The sequence below is a fragment of the Dendrobates tinctorius genome, unplaced genomic scaffold (genome assembly GCF_039654945.1).
Source record: "Dendrobates tinctorius isolate UK_male_01 unplaced genomic scaffold, ASM3965494v1 ptg000367l, whole genome shotgun sequence".
NCBI classification, from domain to species: domain Eukaryota; kingdom Metazoa; phylum Chordata; class Amphibia; order Anura; family Dendrobatidae; genus Dendrobates; species Dendrobates tinctorius.
In genome coordinates this window covers 4394437-4419666 of record NW_027362033.1, presented here as the reverse complement: position 1 = coordinate 4419666, position 25230 = coordinate 4394437, and the positions used below count along the sequence as shown (strand labels likewise).

At 51.2% G+C, this 25230-nt stretch overlaps 1 protein-coding gene across 2 annotated transcripts in view; it reads left to right on the top strand.

The window, feature by feature from the left end:
- The first annotated feature begins 9079 nt into the window (after positions 1-9079).
- LOC141075709 (uncharacterized) overlaps positions 9080-25230 on the top strand; it is a 129931-nt gene continuing 113780 nt past the window's right edge. The window contains exon 1 of one of the 2 annotated variants that reach the window (XM_073562849.1): positions 9080-9738. In XM_073562849.1, coding sequence (XP_073418950.1) covers positions 9690-9738 — 49 coding nt within the window. In that variant the 5' untranslated portion in view covers positions 9080-9689. The remainder of the gene's footprint in view (positions 9739-25230) is intronic. The other variant, XM_073562848.1, reaches the window with a different exon arrangement.

Genomic DNA, 25230 nt, shown 5'->3' with positions numbered 1-25230 from the left:
TAATGCTAGGTGATACATCATACTGAATATATTGGATCCTATGAAATTAGCCACGTGCTAAATCATTTTAAATGTTTTGAATTAGTTGTACAAATACATCTACAGTGGGGAAAAAAAGTATTTAGTCAGTCAGCAATAGTGCAAGTTCCACCACTTAAAAAGATGAGAGGCGTCTGTAATTTACATCATAGGTAGACCTCAACTATGGGAGACAAACTGAGAAAAAAAAATCCAGAAACTCACATTGTCTGTTTTTTTTTCATTTTATTTGCATATTATGGTGGAAAATAAGTATTTGGTCAGAAACAAAATTTCATCTCAATACTTTGTGATATATCCTTTGTTGGCAATGACAGAGGTCAAACGTTTTCTGTAAGTCTTCACAAGGTTGCCACACACTGTTGTTGGTATGTTGGCCCATTCCTCCATGCAGATCTCCTCTAGAGCAGTGATGTTTTTGGCTTTTCGCTTGGCAACACGGACTTTAAACTCCCTCCAAAGGTTTTCTATAGGGTTGAGATCTGGAGACTGGCTAGGCTACTCCAGGACCTTGAAATGCTTCTTACGAAGCCACTCCTTCGTTGCCCTGGCGGTGTGCTTTGGATCATTGTCATGTTGAAAGACCCAGCCACGTTTCATCTTCAATGCCCTTGCTGATGGAAGGAGGTTTGCACTCAAAATCTCACGATACATGGCCCCATTCATTCTTTCATGTACCCGGATCAGTCGTCCTGGCCCATTTGCAGAGAAACAGCCCCAAAGCATGATGTTTCCACCACCATGCTTTACAGTAGGTATGGTGTTTGATGGATGCAACTCAGTATTCTTTTTCCTCCAAACACGACAAGTTGTGTTTCTACCAAACAGTTCCAGTTTGGTTTCATCAGACCATAGGACATTCTCCCAAAACTCCTCTGGATCATCCAAATGCTCTCTAGCAAACTTCAGACGGGCACGGACATGTACAGGCTTAAGCAGTGGGACACGTCTGGCACTGCAGGATCTGAGTCCATGGTGGCGTAGTGTGTTACTTATGGTAGGCCTTGTTACATTGGTCCCAGCTCTCTGCAGTTCATTCACTAAGTCCCCCCGCGTGGTTCTGGGATTTTTGCTCACCGTTCTTGTGATCATTCTGACCCCACGGGGTGGTATTTTGCGTGGAGCACCAGATCGAGGAACATTATCAGTGGTCTTGTATGTCTTCCATTTTCTAATTATTGCTCCCACAGTTGATTTCTTCACTCCAAGCTGGTTGGCTATTGCAGATTCAGTCTTCCCAGCCTGGTGCAGGGCTACAATTTTGTTTCTGGTGTCCTTTGACAGCTCTTTGGTCTTCACCATAGTGGAGTTTGGAGTCAGACTGTTTGAGGGTGTGCACAGGTGTCTTTTTATACTGATAACAAGTTTAAACAGGTGCCATTACTACAGGTAATGAGTGGAGGAAAGAGGAGACTCTTAAAGAAGAAGTTACAGGTCTGTGAGAGCCAGAAATCTTGATTGCTTGTTTCTGACCAAATACTTATTTTCCACCATAATATGCAAATAAAATGAAAAAAAAAACAGACAATGTGATTTTCTGGATTTTTTTTTCTCAGTTTGTCTCCCATAGTTGAGGTCTACCTATGATGTGAATTACAGACGCCTCTCATCTTTTTAAGTGGTGGAACTTGCACTATTGCTGACTGACTAAATACTTTTTTTCCCCACTGTATAAGATGCACACACATAATATATATATTGTATACCCACACCCCCCATTCTAGCAATAATGGACGTGTGTACGTCATGGAGCGAGGTCGTGTTACTCATTAGCAAAGTGCTAGATCTATTTCATTATATAAAAAAATATATATTTTGCTTTCCCAAGAATTGCAATCATTCCTGTAGGTAAAATACAGTGGGAGAGATTTGATGATATTGCATACAGACACAATCCGCGCTGTTATTTTGGCTTTTTCAGTGGTATGGGGTACAGCTGTAAGGGACGGGGAATAGTGGCCCTTGGTTTAGAAGTTCACACGGTCTGTGACATTTCGGTCAGCCATCTTCAATTGTTCTGGCGTCTATACAGTCGCCAGTACAATTGAAGCTCTGACCACCGGGCCAGAGCGACGTCAGCAGCGTGATCAGGTCATGTGATCACGCTGCTGACGTCACTCCCCGGCGCCCAGAGTGAACGCCGGTGGTAAGTGCTCCACTGTGGAGCTGAAGACACCAAAGATGGGGGGTGGTAATGTTGGGAAGGGGGTTAATGAGTGGGAATGGGGGTTAATGTGGGGAAGGGGGTTAATGAGTGGGGATGGGGGTTAATGTGTGGGGGGTTAATGAGTGGGGATGGGGGTTAATGTGTGGGGGGTTAATGATTGCGGATGGGGGTTAATGTGTGGGGGGGTTAATGAGTGGGGATGGGGGGTTAATGAGTGAGGATGGGGGTTAATGTGTGGGGGGGTTAATGAGGGGTTGGGGGTTAATTTGTGGGGGGTTAATGTGTTAGGGGGTTAATGTGTGTGGGGGGTTAATGTGTGGGGATGGGGGTTAATGAGTGGTGATGGGGGTTAATGTGTGGGGATGGGGGTTAATGTGTGGGGATGGGGGTTAATGTGTGGGGATGGGGGTTAATGAGTGGGGATGGGGGTTAATGTGTGGGGGGTTAATGAGTGGGGATGGGGGTTAATGTGTGGGGGGTTAATGAGTGGGGATGGGGGTTAATGTGTGGGGGGTTAATGAGTGGGGATGGGGTTAATGTGTGGTAGGATTTGGAGTGGGGGGTACATAATGTGTGGGGGGATTTGGGAGTAGGGATGGAGGGTTATTGAGTGGGGATGGGGGTTATTTAATGTGTGGGAGGATTTGGAGTGGGGTTGGGGGGTTATTTAATGTGTGTGGGGATTTGGAGTGGGGATGGGGGGTTATTTAATGTGTGAGGGAATTGGAGTGGGGATGGGGGGTTATTTAATGTGTGTGAGGGAATTGGAGTGGGGATGGGGGGTTATTTAATGTGTGGGGGGATTTGGAGTGGGGATGGGGGTTATTTAATGTGTGTGAGGGATTTGAAGTAGGGATGGGGGATTTAATGTGTGTGGGGGGATTTGGAATGGGGATGGGGGTTATTTAATGTGTGTGAGGGATGGGGGATTTAATGTGTGTGGGGAGATTTGAGGACGCAAAATGAAGAGTATGTATGAGGAAACAGTATGGGGGATGGGTGCAGACAGTATGGGGATCGAACGGGTTAATGTAAGTGGACACAGTATGGGGAGTGAGGGTGATGGGATGTGAGCAGACACAGTATGGGTAGTCGGGGGTATGTGTGAGCAGACAGTATAGAGAGTAGGGGGGAAAATATATGAGGAGACAGTATGGTGAACAGAGGGATGTTAGAGGGGACAGTATGAGGAAGGAGGGGAATAGTGTGAGGCGACAGTATATTGCAGACATTTTTATTTAGGAGCATTATAATGACACTTCTATCTTTAAGGGGATCGTGTGGAGATTTGCTGCAAAAGACCGGAGAAGATGGAAGTCTGCAGAGATGAGATGTGGATGAGAAAACTCATCATGGGGTCTGGACAAGAAGAAGAAAAGGAGAACGACTGCAGAGACGACGACATCTATAAGGTACCTGGGTGTAAATGTTATTTGTGATACTGACTAATTCTCATGTTTTTATTTGTTAGGAACATTAAAGGGGTTGTCCAGGTTTGTGCTGAGTCTGCAGTCATTCTATGTGACTGCAGACTTCTGAATTCTCACAGTGCTCACTGAACGCTGTCAGGATTCTCTCATGCCGGTAATTTACATACATGCGGTCACATGCTGACTAAACGTGTGTGGCCTCACTCAATGAAAATGAACAGAGCGAGGCCGGGCACGTCTAGTCGGAATGTGGCCAGAAGTATACAAATCACATACATGTGCTGACATGACTGTACATCGGCAAGGGAGAATCCTAAAAGTGTGCAGTGCATATGTGGCGCCCCTGAGGCTTCAGTCGCCGCAGAGGTACTGCACCTTCTCCTAAGGTGTAGTGCCCCACCATCCAGGTAAGGTGGGAACTCCTGACCACGCTCCACACCTGCAGTCAACACACAGGATAGTTCAGTGGGGCCACCTAACAGCTTCAGGCTGGGGGTTAGCAGAGCACCCCTCGTGGAACCCTGCTTCGTAACACGAGATGTGCTGGGAGGCGGGTGGAGTGAGATGATATAAAAGAGTGGGAAGAGTGAAAGTGAGTTGGTTAGAGGAGAGAGAAGAGAGAAGATGGGTGTCTGAAGGACGTGCTGCAGCAGGTCCCAGTGATCTGGGCTGCTGGCACGAGAAAGACCAGAGAAAGAGACTGATAAGATTGATAACCTAACCTTCCATAAGAGAGAGAGAGAGAACAGATCGGAACGAAGGAGAATAGAAGGACGGTGGGAAGCTGGTTGAAGAAAGAGAGAGAACCCTTCCAGTCCAGAGAGCGCAAAGGCCGGGGCCCGGTCCCCGAGGTTGATTGGATCTTTATGTCTGGCAACAGACACCGGAGGAGTAGTGAGCTGCTAACGCCTTGCTCCCATCATAGACTTGGGACACAACAGCAACTGAATAGAGAGCCGGGACGCAGTGAGGAGTCCCCGAAGCAGGCTACAGCTGTCTGTCATACAAGTAAAGACTAGGAACACCTAGAGAGAGGCATTCCAGGGTAACTAAGTACTGGAGTGCTTCGCACCTAAAGGCGCATTGGAGGAGTCGTTCCGGAAGGTTCATGTTGGCGGAGTGTGGAGGGGAGAATCCTATCCTGCCTGGAGGTTGGCTGGAGCCCTGACCTGGAGAACACAGTACGGAGGCAGGCAGTTGTGTGAAATGCAAACAATGAGTAAAGCTTTGGAACCGCACACCCTGGTGTCCTCCAGTTATTCCCGCACCACTACACCTGGGTACCAGCCTCCATATCATTCTGCGCCTCTCCTGACCCATTGCACCTACACTGCCCTGGGACTACAGCTCCACCTGTGGGGAGCTACACTATCTTTGCTGCACCACACCATCAGTCCCAGTGGATCTGCATGCAGCGTTGGCTCAACATCTTACTTGCCAAACACCACGGGTGGCGTCATGAACTACTCTAATAAACTTTAACACCATTAACATCACCGCCATTGATATTGGGCGCCCAGGGCCATGGACCGGGTCACCGCTGCTGTGACACATTCCCGCCGTGACACCGGCCCGGTACTGAGTACCCCGCTGCCCTGGTGTGCGAGGGCGACCCAATTTTGGCATCACGAACAGGATGACGAGACCCGATGCCATCGGGTTCTGTGTGCCTTGGATTTACAAGTTTTGAAAATGTGCAGAAGACCAAATTTAATGGACTGTGGAATGGACATTAGAAATGGCCGCTGGCGCGGAGAAGAAGGGTGTGAAGAGATGGGAGGTCCTAAGAAAAGACCGCGAAGAGTCTTGGGCCGTCCCTGCCTGAATTACTATGTGACCGATGCATGGCCCACCCCCCGAGGGGTTCATATACTGGCTTGGTATGGAGGCGCTGGAAGAAGACGCCACCCCCGGAAGGAGGGGCAGAGAAAGCCAGTGGCGAGCAGAAGGGTGGAGCAAGAGGAAGAACGCCAGAACGCCATCTTGGAGAACAAGGGAAGGAGGCCTGCGGAGCGCGGGGAACTGAATCTCCCCGGCGCCATAGCTGATGGCTCCAACCCTGATTCCGGAATGAACTGCCGGCAATTAGCCGAGGAAATTATGGAACTGACCACCCGTCTGCAGCAGAAGAGGGAAGCTTTGGAGAAGCTGAGACGGCAGCGCGCCCCGGCGGGGCCTATACCTGCGGTACCCTCTCCACCGGTACCCGCCACTGTCACACCGGACCTTTTCTGGGCAGACCTTGCTGAGCTTGGAGCCGCTGCCATGCCATCAGCAGCGTACTCTGTCCCTTCTTTGCCGCTAATACCGGAGGAGTTGCACACAGCCCATGGAGCTGAAGCGGAGGGAGAGAAACTCCTGCCCGGACCTGACGCAGCTGCGCAGGTCCCGCCAGCGACCCCCGCGGACCCGGAGCTGCTGCTGGCCCCACCGCCGTCCCCGGTGTCTCGCCGGGCAGCACCTGTTGCCATCACGCCTGCATCGGAACAGAGGCCGCACCGTCGGGAACTCCCAGGAATTTACCCCTGCCTTCCTAATGGGTTGATGGGGAGGAGGACCATGCTGGTGGGGGTACGGCTAGAGCAGGCATGCCCGATCCGACATCTACAGGCCAGAGGGGTGTCTGGATCATTTTGGGACGGTGATCTCGAGATTCCTTCACTGCCAAATCCCCAGGCAGTTGCTCATCAGCACCAATCCACTGCAGAGGCCCTAGGAGCTAGACCTCGTACCAGAACAGCGGAACCACCTATCAAGGGAGAACAGTTGATGGGCATGGAGATACATCATGGATTCCATTTACCACAGTTTCAAGACCCCATAGCAAGGAACCAGAATCAGGATGAGAACAGTTCCAGTTCAGCTTCCAGAACCCCAAGAGGGGATCACCAGTAGAAGAATTATAATTTACTAAATCTTGTTACCCAGGAGGGTTTGTTGCACCAGTTGTGCCTTTGCCTTTTTGTTCATCATGTTGCCCAGTTTTTGATTACCAGCGTTGTTTTTGAAATGCAACTGTGGAGATCATAGACACTGATTGATCCAAAAACTTTTATTGTAAATAGTTTGCACCTCTTTAGGTGCCCTTTCTTGGTTTTACATATAAAGACACTTTGCGGAGATAATGTTTTTGCATGGACACTTTTCGAAGAATGATGTCTACCTCAAGGGACACTGCAAGAAAGCCCGGCTGGGAGCAGTGTTCAGCACTTTGCAAGAATTTTGAATGTTTTATGATAACGTATTTGATAATGTTGTGTCTTGTGAAAAGTAAATGTCTTTTATAGAATATAAGTTTTGAGATAGAATGTGAGAATTGAATAAAGACTGAAGAATTGAAAGTGACAGGTGACAGGCCAAGCGTAGATGGTCAGTGTCTTGCATCCAGTAGAAAGAGAGAGAAAGAATAATTGCACTTGGAACTAGGAATTGCACTTAAGTAAATTTTTGATACTAAGATAGGAAGTTAACCTGTTTGTAACGTTTAAGAAATGTACCTCCTACATTAGGAAGATTAGATAAGTATTGTTGAATAGCATTTAAAATTTTTTGTGTGTTCCTGTATTGTACCGTTTGTTGTCTTACAGCCCGCGGACGTGGTGTGTAACATGGGGGGGGGGTATGTGGCGCCCCTGAGGCTTCAGTCGCCGCAGAGGTACTGCACCTTCTCCTAAGGTGTAGTGCCCCACCATCCAGGTAAGGGGGGAACTCCTGATCATGCTCCACACCTGCATTCCACACACAGGATAGTTCAGTAGGGCCACCTAACAGCTTCAGGCTGGGGGTTAGCAGAGCACCCCTCGTGGAACCCTGCTTCGTAACACGAGATGTGCTGGGAGGCGGGTGGAGTGAGATGATATAAAAGAGTGGGAAGAGTGAAAGTGAGTTGGTTAGAGGAGAGAGAAGAGAGAAGATGGGTGTCTGAAGGACGTGCTGCAGCAGGTCCCAGTGATCTGGGCTGCTGGCACGAGAAAGACCAGAGAAAGAGACTGATAAGATTGATAACCTAACCTTCCATAAGAGAGATAGAACAGATCGGAACGAAGGAGAATAGAAGGACGGTGGGAAGCTGGTTGAAGAAAGATAGAGAACCCTTCCAGTCCAGAGAGCGCAAAGGCCGGGGCCCGGTCTCCGAGGTTGATTGGATCTTTATGTCCGGCAACAGACACCGGAGGAGTAGTGAGCCGCTAACGCCTTGCTCCCATCATAGACTTGGGACACAACAGCAACTGAATAGAGAGCCGGGACGCAGTGAGGAGTCCCCGAAGGAGGCTACAGCTGTCTGTCATACAAGTAAAGACTAGGAACACCTAGAGAGAGGCATTCCAGGGTAAGTAACTGGAGCCCTGACCTGGAGAACACAGCGCGGAGGTCGGCAGTTGTGTGAACTGCAAACAGTGAGTAAAGCTTTGGAACCGCACACTCTGGTGTCCTCCAGTTATTCCAGCACCACTACACCTGGGTACCAGCCTCCATACCATTCTGCGCCTCTCCTCATCCATTGCACCTACACTGCCCTGGGACTACAGCTCCACCTGTGGGGGTCTACACCAACTTGGCTGCACCACACCATCAGTCCCAGCGGCTCAACAACTTACTTGCCAAACACCACGGGTGGTGTCACGAACTATTCATATAAACTCTAACACCATTAACATCACCGCCATTGATATTGGGCGCCCAGGGCCACGGACCGGGTCACTGCTGCTGTGACACATTCCCGCCTTGACACCGGCCTGGTACCGAGTACCCCACTGCCCTGGGTGTGAGAGGGCGACCCACATTCGCTGTGAGAATTCAGAAGCTGCGATGTCAGGATTCAGCTCTGCAGGTTTCAGTGTCATCACACGGACACTTCACTCATATGTGACTCTCAGGCTAAGTGCACATGTAACGGAACTCTCGCGGAAATTACCGCGAGAGTTCCGGAATTCCAGTCCACGGGAAAATCGCATTTTAAATTCCCGCGATTTTCCCGCGGAAAAACTATCATTTTGCAAGCGTAATTAGCTTGCAAAATGCTAGCGTTTTCCAAGCGATCTGTAGCATCGCTTGGAGAACTGATTGACAGGTTGGTCACACTCGTCAAACACAGTGTTTGACAGTGTGACCAACTTTTTACTACTGAGGCCGCCTATGCAGCATCAGTAGTAAAAGATAGGATGTAAAAAAAATAAAAAATAGTGTTTTTCTTACCCTCCGACGTCCCGCGCATCCGTTCCCAGTAATCCTTTGCGAAAATGCCCGCGATGACGTCAGTTCTCGCGGGATCGCAACGTCTCGCGGTAATTCGCGATGACGTCGCGCGAATGACCACGAGACTTCGCGATCCCGCGAGAACGGACGTCATCGTGGGCATTTTCGCAAAGGACTAGTGGGACCGGATGCGTGGAGAGAAGCGGGAAGGCTGCGCGGGACGCCGGAGGGTGAGAATAACAATATTTTTTATTTTTAAATTCTTTTTTTTTACAGGGATATGGTACCCAAAGCCCGGAGGACAGTCTCCTCTCCTCCGGACCGTGGGTACCATCCGCAATTGTTCTGCTTACTTTCCGCATGGTGTGCACAGCCACATGCGGGAAGTAAGCGGAACAATGCATTCCTATGGGTGCGGGATTGCCGCCATTCCGCAAATTAATGAGCATGCTGCGGTTTTTACCGCGAAGCGATTCCGCCGCGGTAAAAACCGCAGCATTAGCACAGCATTGCGGAATCCCATAGGAATGCATGGGATGCTTATTTTTCGCGTTTTTGCGGCAAAATCGCGCGATTAAAACCGCCGCGGAAACGCGAAAAAAACGCGACGTGTGAACTCAGCCTCATACTTATGGTCCTGTGACAATGAGCTTCTCTTCCTGCTTTCAGTTTTTACTGAACATTGAGAGCATTAGGGAGAGCAGAACCGAATTCTTGCCCCGGGTGCCAGAAAGCCTAGATACACCTCTGGGAACTACAAAGTCTCAAGGAAAGGAAAACCCCAGAAATTCCCGCAATGACATCATCTGGAGGACGGAGGAAGCCGACAGTCCAGATCCTCCAGAAGCCTCTCGGACATGGCTGCACTCACATCTCTCTTCGTATTCCCCCTCATCATCGCCATCGGTGAGTAACAATGGCTTCATCATTCCATAAATTACTGCCGGAACCGGGGCGCTAACAGGGAGCTGCTATATAGGGGACTGCCTGACTGCAGTGTACATGGGGCTGCTATATAGGGAGCTGCTGTACAGGGGACTGAAGGGCTCAGCTCTGTGTACATGGGGCTGCTATATAGGGAGCTGCTATACAGGGGACTGAAGGGCTCAGCTCTGTGTACATGGGGCTGCTATATAGGGAGCTGCTATACAGGGGACTGAAGGGCTCAGCTCTGTGTACATGGGGCTGCTATATAGGGAGCTGCTATACAGGGGACTGAAGGGCTCAGCTCTGTGTACATGGGGCTGCTATATAGGGAGCTGCTATACAGGGGACTGAAGGGCTCAGCTCTGTGTACATGGGGCTGCTATATAAGGAGCTGCTATACAGGGGACTGAAGGGCTCAGCTCTGTGTACATGGGGCTGCTATATAGGGAGCTGCTGTACAGGGGACTGAAGGGCTCAGCTCTGTGTACATGGGGCTGCTATATAGGGAGCTGCTGTACAGGGGACTGAAGGGCTCAGCTCTGTGTACATGGGGCTGCTATATAGGGAGCTGCTGTACAGGGGACTGAAGGGCTCAGCTCTGTGTACATGGGGCTGCTATATAAGGAGCTGCTGTACAGGGGACTGAAGGGCTCAGCTCTGTGTACATGAGGCTGCTATATAAGGAGCTGCTGTACAGGGGACTGAAGGGCTCAGCTCTGTGTACATGGGGCTGCTATATAAGGAGCTGCTGTACAGGGGACTGAAGGGCTCAGCTCTGTGTACATGGGGCTGCTATATAGGGAGCTGCTGTACAGGGGACTGGATGGCTCAGCTCTGTGTACATGGGGCTGCTATATAGGGAGCTGCTGTACAGGGGACTGAAGGGCTCAGCTCTGTGTACATGGGGCTGCTATATAGGGAGCTGCTATACAGGGGACTGAAGGGCTCAGCTCTGTGTACATGGGGCTGCTATATAGGGAGCTGCTGTACAGGGGACTGAAGGGCTCAGCTCTGTGTACATGGGGCTGCTATATAAGGAGCTGCTATACAGGGGACTGAAGGGCTCAGCTCTGTGTACATGGGGCTGCTATATAAGGAGCTGCTGTACAGGGGACTGAAGGGCTCAGCTCTGTGTACATGGGGCTGCTATATAGGGAGCTGCTGTACAGGGGACTGAAGGGCTCAGCTCTGTGTACATGGGGCTGCTATATAAGGAGCTGCTGTACAGGGGACTGAAGGGCTCAGCTCTGTGTACATGGGGCTGCTATATAAGGAGCTGCTGTACAGGGGACTGAAGGGCTCAGCTCTGTGTACATGGGGCTGCTATATAGGGAGCTGCTATATAGGGGACTGCCTGACTGCAGTGTACATGGGGCTGCTATATAGGGAGCTGCTGTACAGGGGACTGGAGGGCTCAGCTCTGTGTACATGGGGCTGCTATATAAGGAGCTGCTGTACAGGGGACTGAAGGGCTCAGCTCTGTGTACATGGGGCTGCTATATAGGGAGCTGCTATACAGGGGACTGAAGGGCTCAGCTCTGTGTACATGGGGCTGCTATATAGGGAGCTGCTATACAGGGGACTGAAGGGCTCAGCTCTGTGTACATGGGGCTGCTATATAGGGAGCTGCTGTACAGGGGACTGAAGGGCTCAGCTCTGTGTACATGGGGCTGCTATATAAGGAGCTGCTATACAGGGGACTGAAGGGCTCAGCTCTGTGTACATGGGGCTGCTATATAGGGAGCTGCTGTACAGGGGACTGAAGGGCTCAGCTCTGTGTACATGGGGCTGCTATATAGGGAGCTGCTGTACAGGGGACTGAAGGGCTCAGCTCTGTGTACATGGGGCTGCTATATAAGGAGCTGCTGTACAGGGGACTGAAGGGCTCAGCTCTGTGTACATGGGGCTGCTATATAGGGAGCTGCTGTACAGGGGACTGAAGGGCTCAGCTCTGTGTACATGGGGCTGCTATATAAGGAGCTGCTGTACAGGGGACTGAAGGGCTCAGCTCTGTGTACATGGGGTTGCTATATAAGGAGCTGCTATACAGGGGACTGAAGGGCTCAGCTCTGTGTACATGGGGCTGCTATATAGGGAGCTGCTGTACAGGGGACTGAAGGGCTCAGCTCTGTGTACATGGGGCTGCTATATAGGGAGCTGCTGTACAGGGGACTGAAGGGCTCAGCTCTGTGTACATGGGGCTGCTATATAAGGAGCTGCTATACAGGGGACTGAAGGGCTCAGCTCTGTGTACATGGGGCTGCTATATAGGGAGCTGCTGTACAGGGGACTGAAGGGCTCAGCTCTGTGTACATGGGGCTGCTATATAAGGAGCTGCTGTACAGGGGACTGAAGGGCTCAGCTCTGTGTACATGGGGCTGCTATATAAGGAGCTGCTATACAGGGGACTGAAGGGCTCAGCTCTGTGTACATGGGGCAGCTATATAGGGAGCTGCTGTACAGGGGACTGAAGGGCTCAGCTCTGTGTACATGGGGCTGCTATATAAGGAGCTGCTATACAGGGGACTGAAGGGCTCAGCTCTGTGTACATGGGGCTGCTATATAAGGAGCTGCTATACAGGGGACTGAAGGGCTCAGCTCTGTGTACATGGGGCTGCTATATAAGGAGCTGCTATACAGGGGACTGAAGGGCTCAGCTCTGTGTACATGGGGCTGCTATATAAGGAGCTGCTGTACAGGGGACTGAAGGGCTCAGCTCTGTGTACATGGGGCTGCTATATAAGGAGCTGCTGTACAGGGGACTGAAGGGCTCAGCTCTGTGTACATGGGGCTGCTATATAGGGAGCTGCTGTACAGGGGACTGAAGGGCTCAGCTCTGTGTACATGGGGCTGCTATATAAGGAGCTGCTATACAGGGGACTGAAGGGCTCAGCTCTGTGTACATGGGGCTGCTATATAAGGAGCTGCTGTACAGGGGACTGAAGGGCTCAGCTCTGTGTACATGGGGCTGCTATATAAGGAGCTGCTGTACAGGGGACTGAAGGGCTCAGCTCTGTGTACATGGGGCTGCTATATAAGGAGCTGCTATACAGGGGACTGAAGGGCTCAGCTCTGTGTACATGGGGCTGCTATATAGGGAGCTGCTGTACAGGGGACTGAAGGGCTCAGCTCTGTGTACATGGGGCTGCTATATAAGGAGCTGCTATACAGGGGACTGAAGGGCTCAGCTCTGTGTACATGGGGCTGCTATATAGGGAGCTGCTATACAGGGGACTGAAGGGCTCAGCTCTGTGTACATGGGGCTGCTATATAGGGAGCTGCTATACAGGGGACTGAAGGGCTCAGCTCTGTGTACATGGGGCTGCTATATAAGGAGCTGCTGTACAGGGGACTGAAGGGCTCAGCTCTGTGTACATGGGGCTGCTATATAGGGAGCTGCTGTACAGGGGACTGAAGGGCTCAGCTCTGTGTACATGGGGCTGCTATATAAGGAGCTGCTATACAGGGGACTGAAGGGCTCAGCTCTGTGTACATGGGGCTGCTATATAGGGAGCTGCTATACAGGGGACTGAAGGGCTCAGCTCTGTGTACATGGGGCTGCTATATAAGGAGCTGCTGTACAGGGGACTGAAGGGCTCAGCTCTGTGTACATGGGGCTGCTATATAAGGAGCTGCTATACAGGGGACTGAAGGGCTCAGCTCTGTGTACATGGGGCTGCTATATAAGGAGCTGCTATACAGGGGACTGAAGGGCTCAGCTCTGTGTACATGGGGCTGCTATATAGGGAGCTGCTATACAGGGGACTGAAGGGCTCAGCTCTGTGTACATGGGGCTGCTATATAAGGAGCTGCTGTACAGGGGACTGAAGGGCTCAGCTCTGTGTACATGGGGCTGCTATATAAGGAGCTGCTGTACAGGGGACTGAAGGGCTCAGCTCTGTGTACATGGGGCTGCTATATAAGGAGCTGCTGTACAGGGGACTGAAGGGCTCAGCTCTGTGTACATGGGGCTGCTATATAAGGAGCTGCTGTACAGGGGACTGAAGGGCTCAGCTCTGTGTACATGGGGCTGCTATATAAGGAGCTGCTGTACAGGGGACTGAAGGGCTCAGCTCTGTGTACATGGGGCTGCTATATAAGGAGCTGCTGTACAGGGGACTGAAGGGCTCAGCTCTGTGTACATGGGGCTGCTATATAAGGAGCTGCTGTACAGGGGACTGAAGGGCTCAGCTCTGTGTACATGGGGCTGCTATATAGGGAGCTGCTGTACAGGGGACTGAAGGGCTCAGCTCTGTGTACATGGGGCTGCTATATAAGGAGCTGCTGTACAGGGGACTGAAGGGCTCAGCTCTGTGTACATGGGGCTGCTATATAAGGAGCTGCTGTACAGGGGACTGAAGGGCTCAGCTCTGTGTACATGGGGCTGCTATATAAGGAGCTGCTGTACAGGGGACTGAAGGGCTCAGCTCTGTGTACATGGGGCTGCTATATAAGGAGCTGCTGTACAGGGGACTGAAGGGCTCAGCTCTGTGTACATGGGGCTGCTATATAGGGAGCTGCTGTACAGGGGACTGAAGGGCTCAGCTCTGTGTACATGGGGCTGCTATATAAGGAGCTGCTGTACAGGGGACTGAAGGGCTCAGCTCTGTGTACATGGGGCTGCTATATAAGGAGCTGCTGTACAGGGGACTGAAGGGCTCAGCTCTGTGTACATGGGGCTGCTATATAAGGAGCTGCTGTACAGGGGACTGAAGGGCTCAGCTCTGTGTACATGGGGCTGCTATATAAGGAGCTGCTGTACAGGGGACTGAAGGGCTCAGCTCTGTGTACATGGGGCTGCTATATAGGGAGCTGCTGTACAGGGGACTGAAGGGCTCAGCTCTGTGTACATGGGGCTGCTATATAGGGAGCTGCTATACAGGGGACTGAAGGGCTCAGCTCTGTGTACATGGGGCTGCTATATAGGGAGCTGCTGTACAGGGGACTGAAGGGCTCAGCTCTGTGTACATGGGGCTGCTATATAGGGAGCTGCTGTACAGGGGACTGAAGGGCTCAGCTCTGTGTACATGGGGCTGCTATATAAGGAGCTGCTATACAGGGGACTGAAGGGCTCAGCTCTGTGTACATGGGGCTGCTATATAAGGAGCTGCTGTACAGGGGACTGAAGGGCTCAGCTCTGTGTACATGGGGCTGCTATATAAGGAGCTGCTGTACAGGGGACTGAAGGGCTCAGCTCTGTGTACATGGGGCTGCTATATAGGGAGCTGCTGTACAGGGGACTGAAGGGCTCAGCTCTGTGTACATGGGGCTGCTATATAAGGAGCTGCTATACAGGGGACTGAAGGGCTCAGCTCTGTGTACATGGGGCTGCTATATAAGGAGCTGCTGTACAGGGGACTGAAGGGCTCAGCTCTGTGTACATGGGGCTGCTATATAAGGAGCTGCTGTACAGGGGACTGAAGGGCTCAGCTCTGTGTACATGGGGCTGCTATATAAGGAGCTGCTATACAGGGGACTGAAGGGCTCAGCTCTGTGTACATGGGGCTGCTATATAGGGAGCTGCTGTACAGGGGACTGAAGGGCTCAGCTCTGTGTACATGGGGCTGCTATATAAGGAGCTGCTATACAGGGGACTGAAGGGCTCAGCTCTGTGTACATGGGGCTGCTATATAGGGAGCTGCTATACAGGGGACTGAAGGGCTCAGCTCTGTGTACATGGGGCTGCTATATAGGGAGCTGCTATACAGGGGACTGAAGGGCTCAGCTCTGTGTACATGGGGCTGCTATATAAGGAGCTGCTGTACAGGGGACTGAAGGGCTCAGCTCTGTGTACATGGGGCTGCTATATAGGGAGCTGCTGTACAGGGGACTGAAGGGCTCAGCTCTGTGTACATGGGGCTGCTATATAAGGAGCTGCTATACAGGGGACTGAAGGGCTCAGCTCTGTGTACATGGGGCTGCTATATAGGGAGCTGCTATACAGGGGACTGAAGGGCTCAGCTCTGTGTACATGGGGCTGCTATATAAGGAGCTGCTGTACAGGGGACTGAAGGGCTCAGCTCTGTGTACATGGGGCTGCTATATAAGGAGCTGCTATACAGGGGACTGAAGGGCTCAGCTCTGTGTACATGGGGCTGCTATATAAGGAGCTGCTATACAGGGGACTGAAGGGCTCAGCTCTGTGTACATGGGGCTGCTATATAGGGAGCTGCTATACAGGGGACTGAAGGGCTCAGCTCTGTGTACATGGGGCTGCTATATAAGGAGCTGCTGTACAGGGGACTGAAGGGCTCAGCTCTGTGTACATGGGGCTGCTATATAAGGAGCTGCTGTACAGGGGACTGAAGGGCTCAGCTCTGTGTACATGGGGCTGCTATATAAGGAGCTGCTATACAGGGGACTGAAGGGCTCAGCTCTGTGTACATGGGGCTGCTATATAGGGAGCTGCTATACAGGGGACTGAAGGGCTCAGCTCTGTGTACATGGGGCTGCTATATAAGGAGCTGCTGTACAGGGGACTGAAGGGCTCAGCTCTGTGTACATGGGGCTGCTATATAAGGAGCTGCTGTACAGGGGACTGAAGGGCTCAGCTCTGTGTACATGGGGCTGCTATATAAGGAGCTGCTGTACAGGGGACTGAAGGGCTCAGCTCTGTGTACATGGGGCTGCTATATAAGGAGCTGCTGTACAGGGGACTGAAGGGCTCAGCTCTGTGTACATGGGGCTGCTATATAAGGAGCTGCTGTACAGGGGACTGAAGGGCTCAGCTCTGTGTACATGGGGCTGCTATATAAGGAGCTGCTGTACAGGGGACTGAAGGGCTCAGCTCTGTGTACATGGGGCTGCTATATAAGGAGCTGCTGTACAGGGGACTGAAGGGCTCAGCTCTGTGTACATGGGGCTGCTATATAAGGAGCTGCTGTACAGGGGACTGAAGGGCTCAGCTCTGTGTACATGGGGCTGCTATATAAGGAGCTGCTGTACAGGGGACTGAAGGGCTCAGCTCTGTGTACATGGGGCTGCTATATAAGGAGCTGCTGTACAGGGGACTGAAGGGCTCAGCTCTGTGTACATGGGGCTGCTATATAAGGAGCTGCTGTACAGGGGACTGAAGGGCTCAGCTCTGTGTACATGGGGCTGCTATATAAGGAGCTGCTGTACAGGGGACTGAAGGGCTCAGCTCTGTGTACATGGGGCTGCTATATAGGGAGCTGCTGTACAGGGGACTGAAGGGCTCAGCTCTGTGTACATGGGGCTGCTATATAAGGAGCTGCTGTACAGGGGACTGAAGGGCTCAGCTCTGTGTACATGGGGCTGCTATATAAGGAGCTGCTGTACAGGGGACTGAAGGGCTCAGCTCTGTGTACATGGGGCTGCTATATAAGGAGCTGCTGTACAGGGGACTGAAGGGCTCAGCTCTGTGTACATGGGGCTGCTATATAAGGAGCTGCTGTACAGGGGACTGAAGGGCTCAGCTCTGTGTACATGGGGCTGCTATATAAGGAGCTGCTGTACAGGGGACTGAAGGGCTCAGCTCTGTGTACATGGGGCTGCTATATAGGGAGCTGCTATACAGGGGACTGAAGGGCTCAGCTCTGTGTACATGGGGCTGCTATATAAGGAGCTGCTGTACAGGGGACTGAAGGGCTCAGCTCTGTGTACATGGGGCTGCTATATAGGGAGCTGCTGTACAGGGGACTGAAGGGCTCAGCTCTGTGTACATGGGGCTGCTATATAAGGAGCTGCTATACAGGGGACTGAAGGGCTCAGCTCTGTGTACATGGGGCTGCTATATAAGGAGCTGCTGTACAGGGGACTGAAGGGCTCAGCTCTGTGTACATGGGGCTGCTATATAAGGAGCTGCTATACAGGGGACTGAAGGGCTCAGCTCTGTGTACATGGGGCTGCTATATAGGGAGCTGCTGTACAGGGGACTGAAGGGCTCAGCTCTGTGTACATGGGGCTGCTAAATAAGGAGCTGCTATACAGGGGACTGAAGGGCTCAGCTCTGTGTACATGGGGCTGCTATATAGGGAGCTGCTATACAGGGGACTGAAGGGCTCAGCTCTGTGTACATGGGGCTGCTATATAGGGAGCTGCTGTACAGGGGACTGGAGGGCTCAGCTCTGTGTACATGGGGCTGCTATATAGGGAGCTGCTATACAGGGGACTGAAGGGCTCAGCTCTGTGTACATGGGGCTGCTATATAAGGAGCTGCTGTACAGGGGACTGAAGGGCTCAGCTCTGTGTACATGGGGCTGCTATATAGGGAGCTGCTGTACAGGGGACTGAAGGGCTCAGCTCTGTGTACATGGGGCTGCTATATAAGGAGCTGCTATACAGGGGACTGAAGGGCTCAGCTCTGTGTACATGGGGCTGCTATATAGGGAGCTGCTATACAGGGGACTGAAGGGCTCAGCTCTGTGTACATGGGGCTGCTATATAAGGAGCTGCTGTACAGGGGACTGAAGGGCTCAGCTCTGTGTACATGGGGCTGCTATATAAGGAGCTGCTGTACAGGGGACTGAAGGGCTCAGCTCTGTGTACATGGGGCTGCTATATAAGGAGCTGCTGTACAGGGGACTGAAGGGCTCAGCTCTGTGTACATGGGGCTGCTATATAAGGAACTGCTGTACAGGGGACTGAAGGGCTCAGCTCTGTGTACATGGGGCTGCTATATAAGGAGCTGCTGTACAGGGGACTGAAGGGCTCAGCTCTGTGTACATGGGGCTGCTATATAAGGAGCTGCTGTACAGGGGACTGAAGGGCTCAGCTCTGTGTACATGGGGCTGCTATATAGGGAGCTGCTGTACAGGGGACTGAAGGGCTCAGCTCTGTGTACATGGGGCTGCTATATAAGGAGCTGCTATACAGGGGACTGAAGGGCTCAGCTCTGTGTACATGGGGCTGCTATATAAGGAGCTGCTGTACAGGGGACTGAAGGGCTCAGCTCTGTGTACATGGGGCTGCTATATAAGGAGCTGCTGTACAGGGGACTGAAGGGCTCAGCTCTGTGTACATGGGGCTGCTATATAGGGAGCTGCTGTACAGGGGACTGAAGGGCTCAGCTCTGTGTACATGGGGCTGCTATATAAGGAGCTGCTATACAGGGGACTGAAGGGCTCAGCTCTGTGTACATGGGGCTGCTATATAAGGAGCTGCTGTACAGGGAACTGAAGGGCTCAGCTCTGTGTACATGGGGCTGCTATATAAGGAGCTGCTGTACAGGGGACTGAAGGGCTCAGCTCTGTGTACATGGGGCTGCTATATAAGGAGCTGCTGTACAGGGGACTGAAGGGCTCAGCTCTGTGTACATGGGGCTGCTATATAAGGAGCTGCTGTACAGGGGACTGAAGGGCTCAGCTCTGTGTACATGGGGCTGCTATATAAGGAGCTGCTGTACAGGGGACTGAAGGGCTCAGCTCTGTGTACATGGGGCTGCTATATAAGGAGCTGCTGTACAGGGGACTGAAGGGCTCAGCTCTGTGTACATGGGGCTGCTATATAAGGAGCTGCTGTACAGGGGACTGAAGGGCTCAGCTCTGTGTACATGGGGCTGCTATATAAGGAGCTGCTGTACAGGGGACTGAAGGGCTCAGCTCTGTGTACATGGGGCTGCTATATAAGGAGCTGCTGTACAGGGGACTGAAGGGCTCAGCTCTGTGTACATGGGGCTGCTATATAGGGAGCTGCTGTACAGGGGACTGAAGGGCTCAGCTCTGTGTACATGGGGCTGCTATATAAGGAGCTGCTATACAGGGGACTGAAGGGCTCAGCTCTGTGTACATGGGGCTGCTATATAGGGAGCTGCTGTATAGGGAGCTGCTATATAGGGGACTGCCTGACTGCAAAGTGCTTTCAGGACTCCGCTCTTTGTACATGGGGCTGCTATATAGGGAGCTGCTGTATAAGGGACTGCTATATAGGGGACTACCTGACTGCGGCCGCAGGACTCGGCTCTGTGTACATGAGGCTGCTATATAGGGGATTGGTTTAGAGGATACTGCCTGACTGCAGGGCTCATCTCTGTGTACATGGGGCTGCTATATAGGGAGCTGCTGTATTGGGGGATTGGCACATAGGGGACTGCCTGACTGCAGAGCTGCTGCAGGACTCGGTTCTGTGTATATGGGGCTGCTACATAGGGAGTTGCTATATAGGGGTCTTCCTGACTGCAGGGCAGCCGCTGCTATATATGGGATTGGTATATAGGGGACTACCTGACTGCGGCCGCAGGACTCGGCTCTGTGTACATGAGGCTGCTATATAGGGGATTGGTATAGAGGATACTGCCTGACTGCAGGGCTCATCTCTGTGTACATGGGGCTGCTATATAGGGAGCTGCTGTATGGGGGATTGGCACATAGGGGACTGCCTGACTGCAGAGCTGCTGCAGGACTCGGTTCTGTGTATATGGGGCTGCTACATAGGGAGTTGCTATATAGGGGTCTTCCTGACTGCAGGGCAGCCGCTGCTATATAGGGGATTGGTATATAGGGGACTGCCTGACTGCAGGGCTCGGCTCTGTGTACATGGGGCTGCCGCATGATGTTTGGCAGCATTGATCATTTTCCAGCTGTGCTATGATCAGACTTGCACCATATCGGACCCCTGGGCGCTCGCTGGTGATTGTGCGGCAGAGTTCTGTAGGTGTTGTGCTGCCATGACGGAGGCAATCTCTGCAGCATATCCACCATGTGTGAACAAGCCTCGGCCTCCCGCCATCATTGCGGTGCGGTTTCTGGCTGCCCCATACACGGCGGAGGCATAGGAACTGCGACCGTGAAGACATATCCTTATGGTTTCCTAGGTAAAAAGTTCAGATGCAAAGTTTCCCCCCCCCCCCCACTGCAGCCGCAGAGCTACATAATAACAGTAGGGGGCGCTCTTCATACCATACACAGCTGCCACTTGACCAAACAATTATTCTACATGGGAGAGCGCCCCCTAGTGTCACAGAAGGGCGATGAGTCTCAGCTCCAGTCCTCAAAGTCCCCAACAGATGATGTTTTCAGGCTTTTCTTAATATTACACAAGTTATAGAGTTACCAAGGCTTCAGGAATGGCCTCACGTCGTGGAGAGAACTTGTGGGGCCTGGAGCCATGTCCGAGGCCTTGGTAATCCCATCACCTGAGCAATATGACGATTACTGAGGACAGGAGCGTCTGAGAGGGGCTCCTGGTGACCTCCTGGGACCAGCTGTTGGATTTTAGGACACTTGTGATTATTTCTGAGTTGCTTCAGCGTTGACTTCAGGTCGTTCCATGATCCGTGTTTCTCCAGAATGGTCTGCAGATGTCTCCAAGCCTTGTTCTGGCTGACCGTCCTCTTGTTCTAAGCATGGGCCTGTTATAAGGGCAAGTTGTTTGCCTGGCAGCCATTGACATGCTTGTGCTGACTGGCAATCAGGAGAGCTCTGACTTTCACCCTTTAATCCCTGACAGGGATGGGGACCTACACTGGGGTCCTGGGCTGAGTCCTTACAGCAACTGCTGGCTGGTGGTGCAGGCTGGCAGTGAGAATGGTCTGCTAGCTGGTCAGAACCAGGAGGTACGTGTAGGCACAAAACTGTACAGCATAAGAGTCCGTAAGTGTCACGATCGTGGTTTGTGGAACCACTGTGCCACGGACCGTGGAGAAGCTGCAGGGGCGTGACTAAGCGAACACCTGACCACTAGCGCCTCTGATGGTGAGGTTAGACTTGGCTCCCGACGAAAGCCAGGTGCCTCTCCAGGACAGACCAACGGATGCGCAGCAGCTGGACCCAGAAGGACAGGCTGGATGGAGCAGCAGGCAGAGATTGTATCAGAGTGCAGCAGGCAGGATTTGCATCTGAGTGCAGCAAGCAGGATTTGCATCTGAGTGCAGCAAGCAGGATTTGCACTAGACATATTGCAAACAGGACTTGTACTGGTATGCGACCTTACACAACTTAGATTGAAATAGGATGGTTGCTCAGGCATTTCCCCAGTGGGGAGGAAGCAATATATACCTAATGTCTCACAGCTATTGGCTGGGGAGGAAATACTGTAGCAATTGCACGTACTGACCCTTTAAGAAGGCGGGAGTGCAGGTGAGCGTGCCCTAAGGGCTCATACTCAAATGCGAGAAACTCGGACGTGTCTCGCAAGTCAATACCCTGCACTGCCGCCGGCACTCGGATCGGAGCGTTCAGCTGCATGTATTTCCATTTCGCTGAATGCTCCGCTCCCGAGAGCCGGAGGCAGTGCCGGGTATTGACGTGCGAGACTCGTCCGAGTTTCTCACATGTGAGACTGAGCCCTGAGAACATGGCCAGAGGACCGGCTGGAAGCTTTGCTGGAAGCATGGGGAAGGGAAGAACTGACCGCAGTACGGGTGAGTGGAGAGACACTCTGGAGACCCTGCCTGTCAGAGCAGGACTCCAGAGTGGTGCTAAGAGTAAATGAGCCGAGGTCAAATCAGGACTATTCCCTGGGAACAAAAGAACAAAGCACTCAGGAGTTTACTAAAGATAGTCAATTTATAACTGGCAGAGGACAGCAGGGTTTCAGGAGCTTAAACGGGACCTGTATGCTGCCTGATCGAGACCCCCAGCCGCGTCCCCCATTACATGTCTCTTTCTGTACATGCACACTGGGAGACATGTCAATTACTGGGAGGAGCGATTGGGGATCCACGTGTCTGACTAATCTCCTGTGCAGGTTGGTCATTGGGCACCATGTAGCAGCTGTCATGTTCCCTTTAAATACATTGAAACTCCTCCCAGTTGACACAGAAGGGAGCAAACACTGACAGTCGATAGCTCCAGAGCTATCTGTTTGGACAGACCTACTAGTCCCTGTGTCATCCACAAAAAGAATGTGGCACTGGCAAAAAAATAGAGACCGGACGGACAGGCACCGCTGCAGATATCACAGGGACCACTTCTCTGAGGATCTATGTCTTCCAGCGTCTCCCGAATGGTCATTGTCATGTCCTTACTAAATGAATCGGGATTCATGTAGCTTGACAAGCAGCTAAACTGCTATACCGGGGTCCAATAAGGGAGACTGTAGTTGAATCTGTGCCTTATTGAACGTAGGGTATATTGATGTGGTGAAACTACAAACAGAACCATATGAATACAATCAGTACTGGGTTCATAGGAATACATATATACATATCTGTACTACTAGCTGACCAAGGGAGCTAACTAAGCTGGCTAATATGAGATAGGGATTATATACATGGGCATGTTACATACCAGCGATGCTGACGCAAGGGGAGTAGAGAAATGTGATGTTCACAAAAAGCAGGCTTGAGAGGCAATGGAAGAACTGGAGGGAAAAATGGGGGCCGGACTTAACCATGATGCTTTGCAACTTACCAGGGTGCTTTGCAAACCTTCCCAAAATGCATTGTGAAGAGAGGGAAAAGAATTCAGGAAGTATAATGCATAATAACATGCAGTTACAACTTTGGCCAGTAGATGGAGCCAAAAACAATGAAAACATTAAATCTATGGCTGAACTGAATACTATGGATATTCATAGCAAGTCATTGTATATATTATCAAAATAGACAGTTAAAGGTTGTGAATTATGTCGGAGACAGAACACTCCCCGTATGACATCAAACGGATGTCACCATTCTTATTCTCTGAAGACAACAATAAGACCAGCTCAGTTACTGGTCTGGAGAATGTCTTAAGTTCATCCCCTTTGGTCATCCTAGGTTCGACTTTGCGGACGTTGCCATCTTTACTCGGGAATGTTGCAGTCACTAGTCCAAGTGGCCACTGGTTCCAATGGGCCTGACAGTCTTTCAGAAGGACAAGGTCACCAATCCTCAGATTAGACCTGGTAGATTGCCATTTCGTCCGTGGCTGCAGGGTAGACAAATATTGTTTGCGCCACCTGTCCCAGAATGTATTGGCAAGACTTTGTACCTGTCTCCTTTGGCACTTGTAGAGGTCCTTAGCGTTGAATCCTCCTGGAGGGGCACTGGATAGTCCTGTTTTCTGGGTTAGGAGAGTAGCTGGAGTCAATAACAAAGGCTCCTCAGGGTCATTAGGAACTGGAACCAAGGGCCTTGCGTTGATTATAGCTGCAGCTTCTGCCATGAAGGTGGTTAGGCTTTCGGGGGTAAGTCTCGCTGCTCCTTCCTGAAGAAGAGTAGAGTCAAGAATTCTCCATACTAGACCAATCATTCATTCCCAAGATCCACCCATGTGTGAGGAGTGAGGTGGGTTGAATGACCATGTGCAACTTTGGTCACTGAGGTACTTCTCGTGAGTCTTATGGTCTAGATTTGAAGGTATGCCTAATTCCTTTGCTGCACCAATGAAGTTGGTACCTCTGTCTGAACGTATATGTTTGATAGGACCACGGATGGCAATGAAACGTCTCAAAGCATTGATGAAGCTTGAAGTGTCAAGTGACTCAATGAGCTCTATGTAGACGGCTCTGATTGACAAACATGTAAACATGATGGCCCAAAGTTTACTATTAGCTTGTCTGCCTCACGTGTGATGAGTAACAACTGACCAAGGTCCAAACACATCGAGACCAACGTTGGTGAAAGGAAGGTCTGGGCTGAGTCTATCTGCTGGTAGGCCAGCCATCTTTTGGGTTTGAGTGGAACCACGAAGCATACGGCAGGTAATGCATTTGTAGATGACACTACTGATGAGTTTCTTTGCACCGACAATCCACAGGCCAGCAGTTCTGATGGCTCCTTCTGTGAATAGTCTTCCTTAGTGTTTGACCAGATTGTGGTAGTGTTGTACGATTAAGTAAGCAACATGACATTTTCCAGGAATGATAAGAGGGAATTTCTCCTCAAACTCCATTTTAGCTTCTTTGAGCCGACCTCCTACTCTCAGCCGGCCGTTGTTGTCGATGAATGGGTTGAGTTTTCTCAGCACGCTGCTCGCTGGTATTGGAGCTTTGTTAATGAGACATTGGATTTCCACAGAGTAGGTTTCTCTCTGAACTGTGGAGATGATGTGGTTTCTGGAAGATTTTAAGTCGGAGGCAACATACGTGTTTTTACAGAGATGCCAACCTTTACATTTTTCTGTGTCACAAGCTCTGGCGATCTTGAATGAGCGAGCTTTATGAGTCAGGCAGGTGATGGCTCGAGTAAGTGACTTCCAACTTGAAAATTTGTCATATCTGTGGGATCCGAGCTGGATAGTAGAAGTCATTGTATGAAGTGTAGACACCTGAGGGCGGATTTCAGCATCCTCTTCTACTAGTTCAAAGGTGTCTGGACAATGTTCCTCAGTGTACAATAGTTTTGGTCCTGAGAGCCACATTGTGCTTCTGAGTCGACTTGCGTCAACTGCTCTAGTTGCATGATCTGCAGGATTATGGTCTGTGGGAATGTAATGCCACTGTTTTGGATGAACTGATCTCCTAATTCGTAGCACTCTGTTGTTGACATAAATGTAGAATCGCCTGGTTTAATTGTAGATGTGTCCCAGGACTACCTTGCCTGTCTGAGTAGAACTTGGCCTGTGTCAGGTCGATGTCTATCTCGGATGT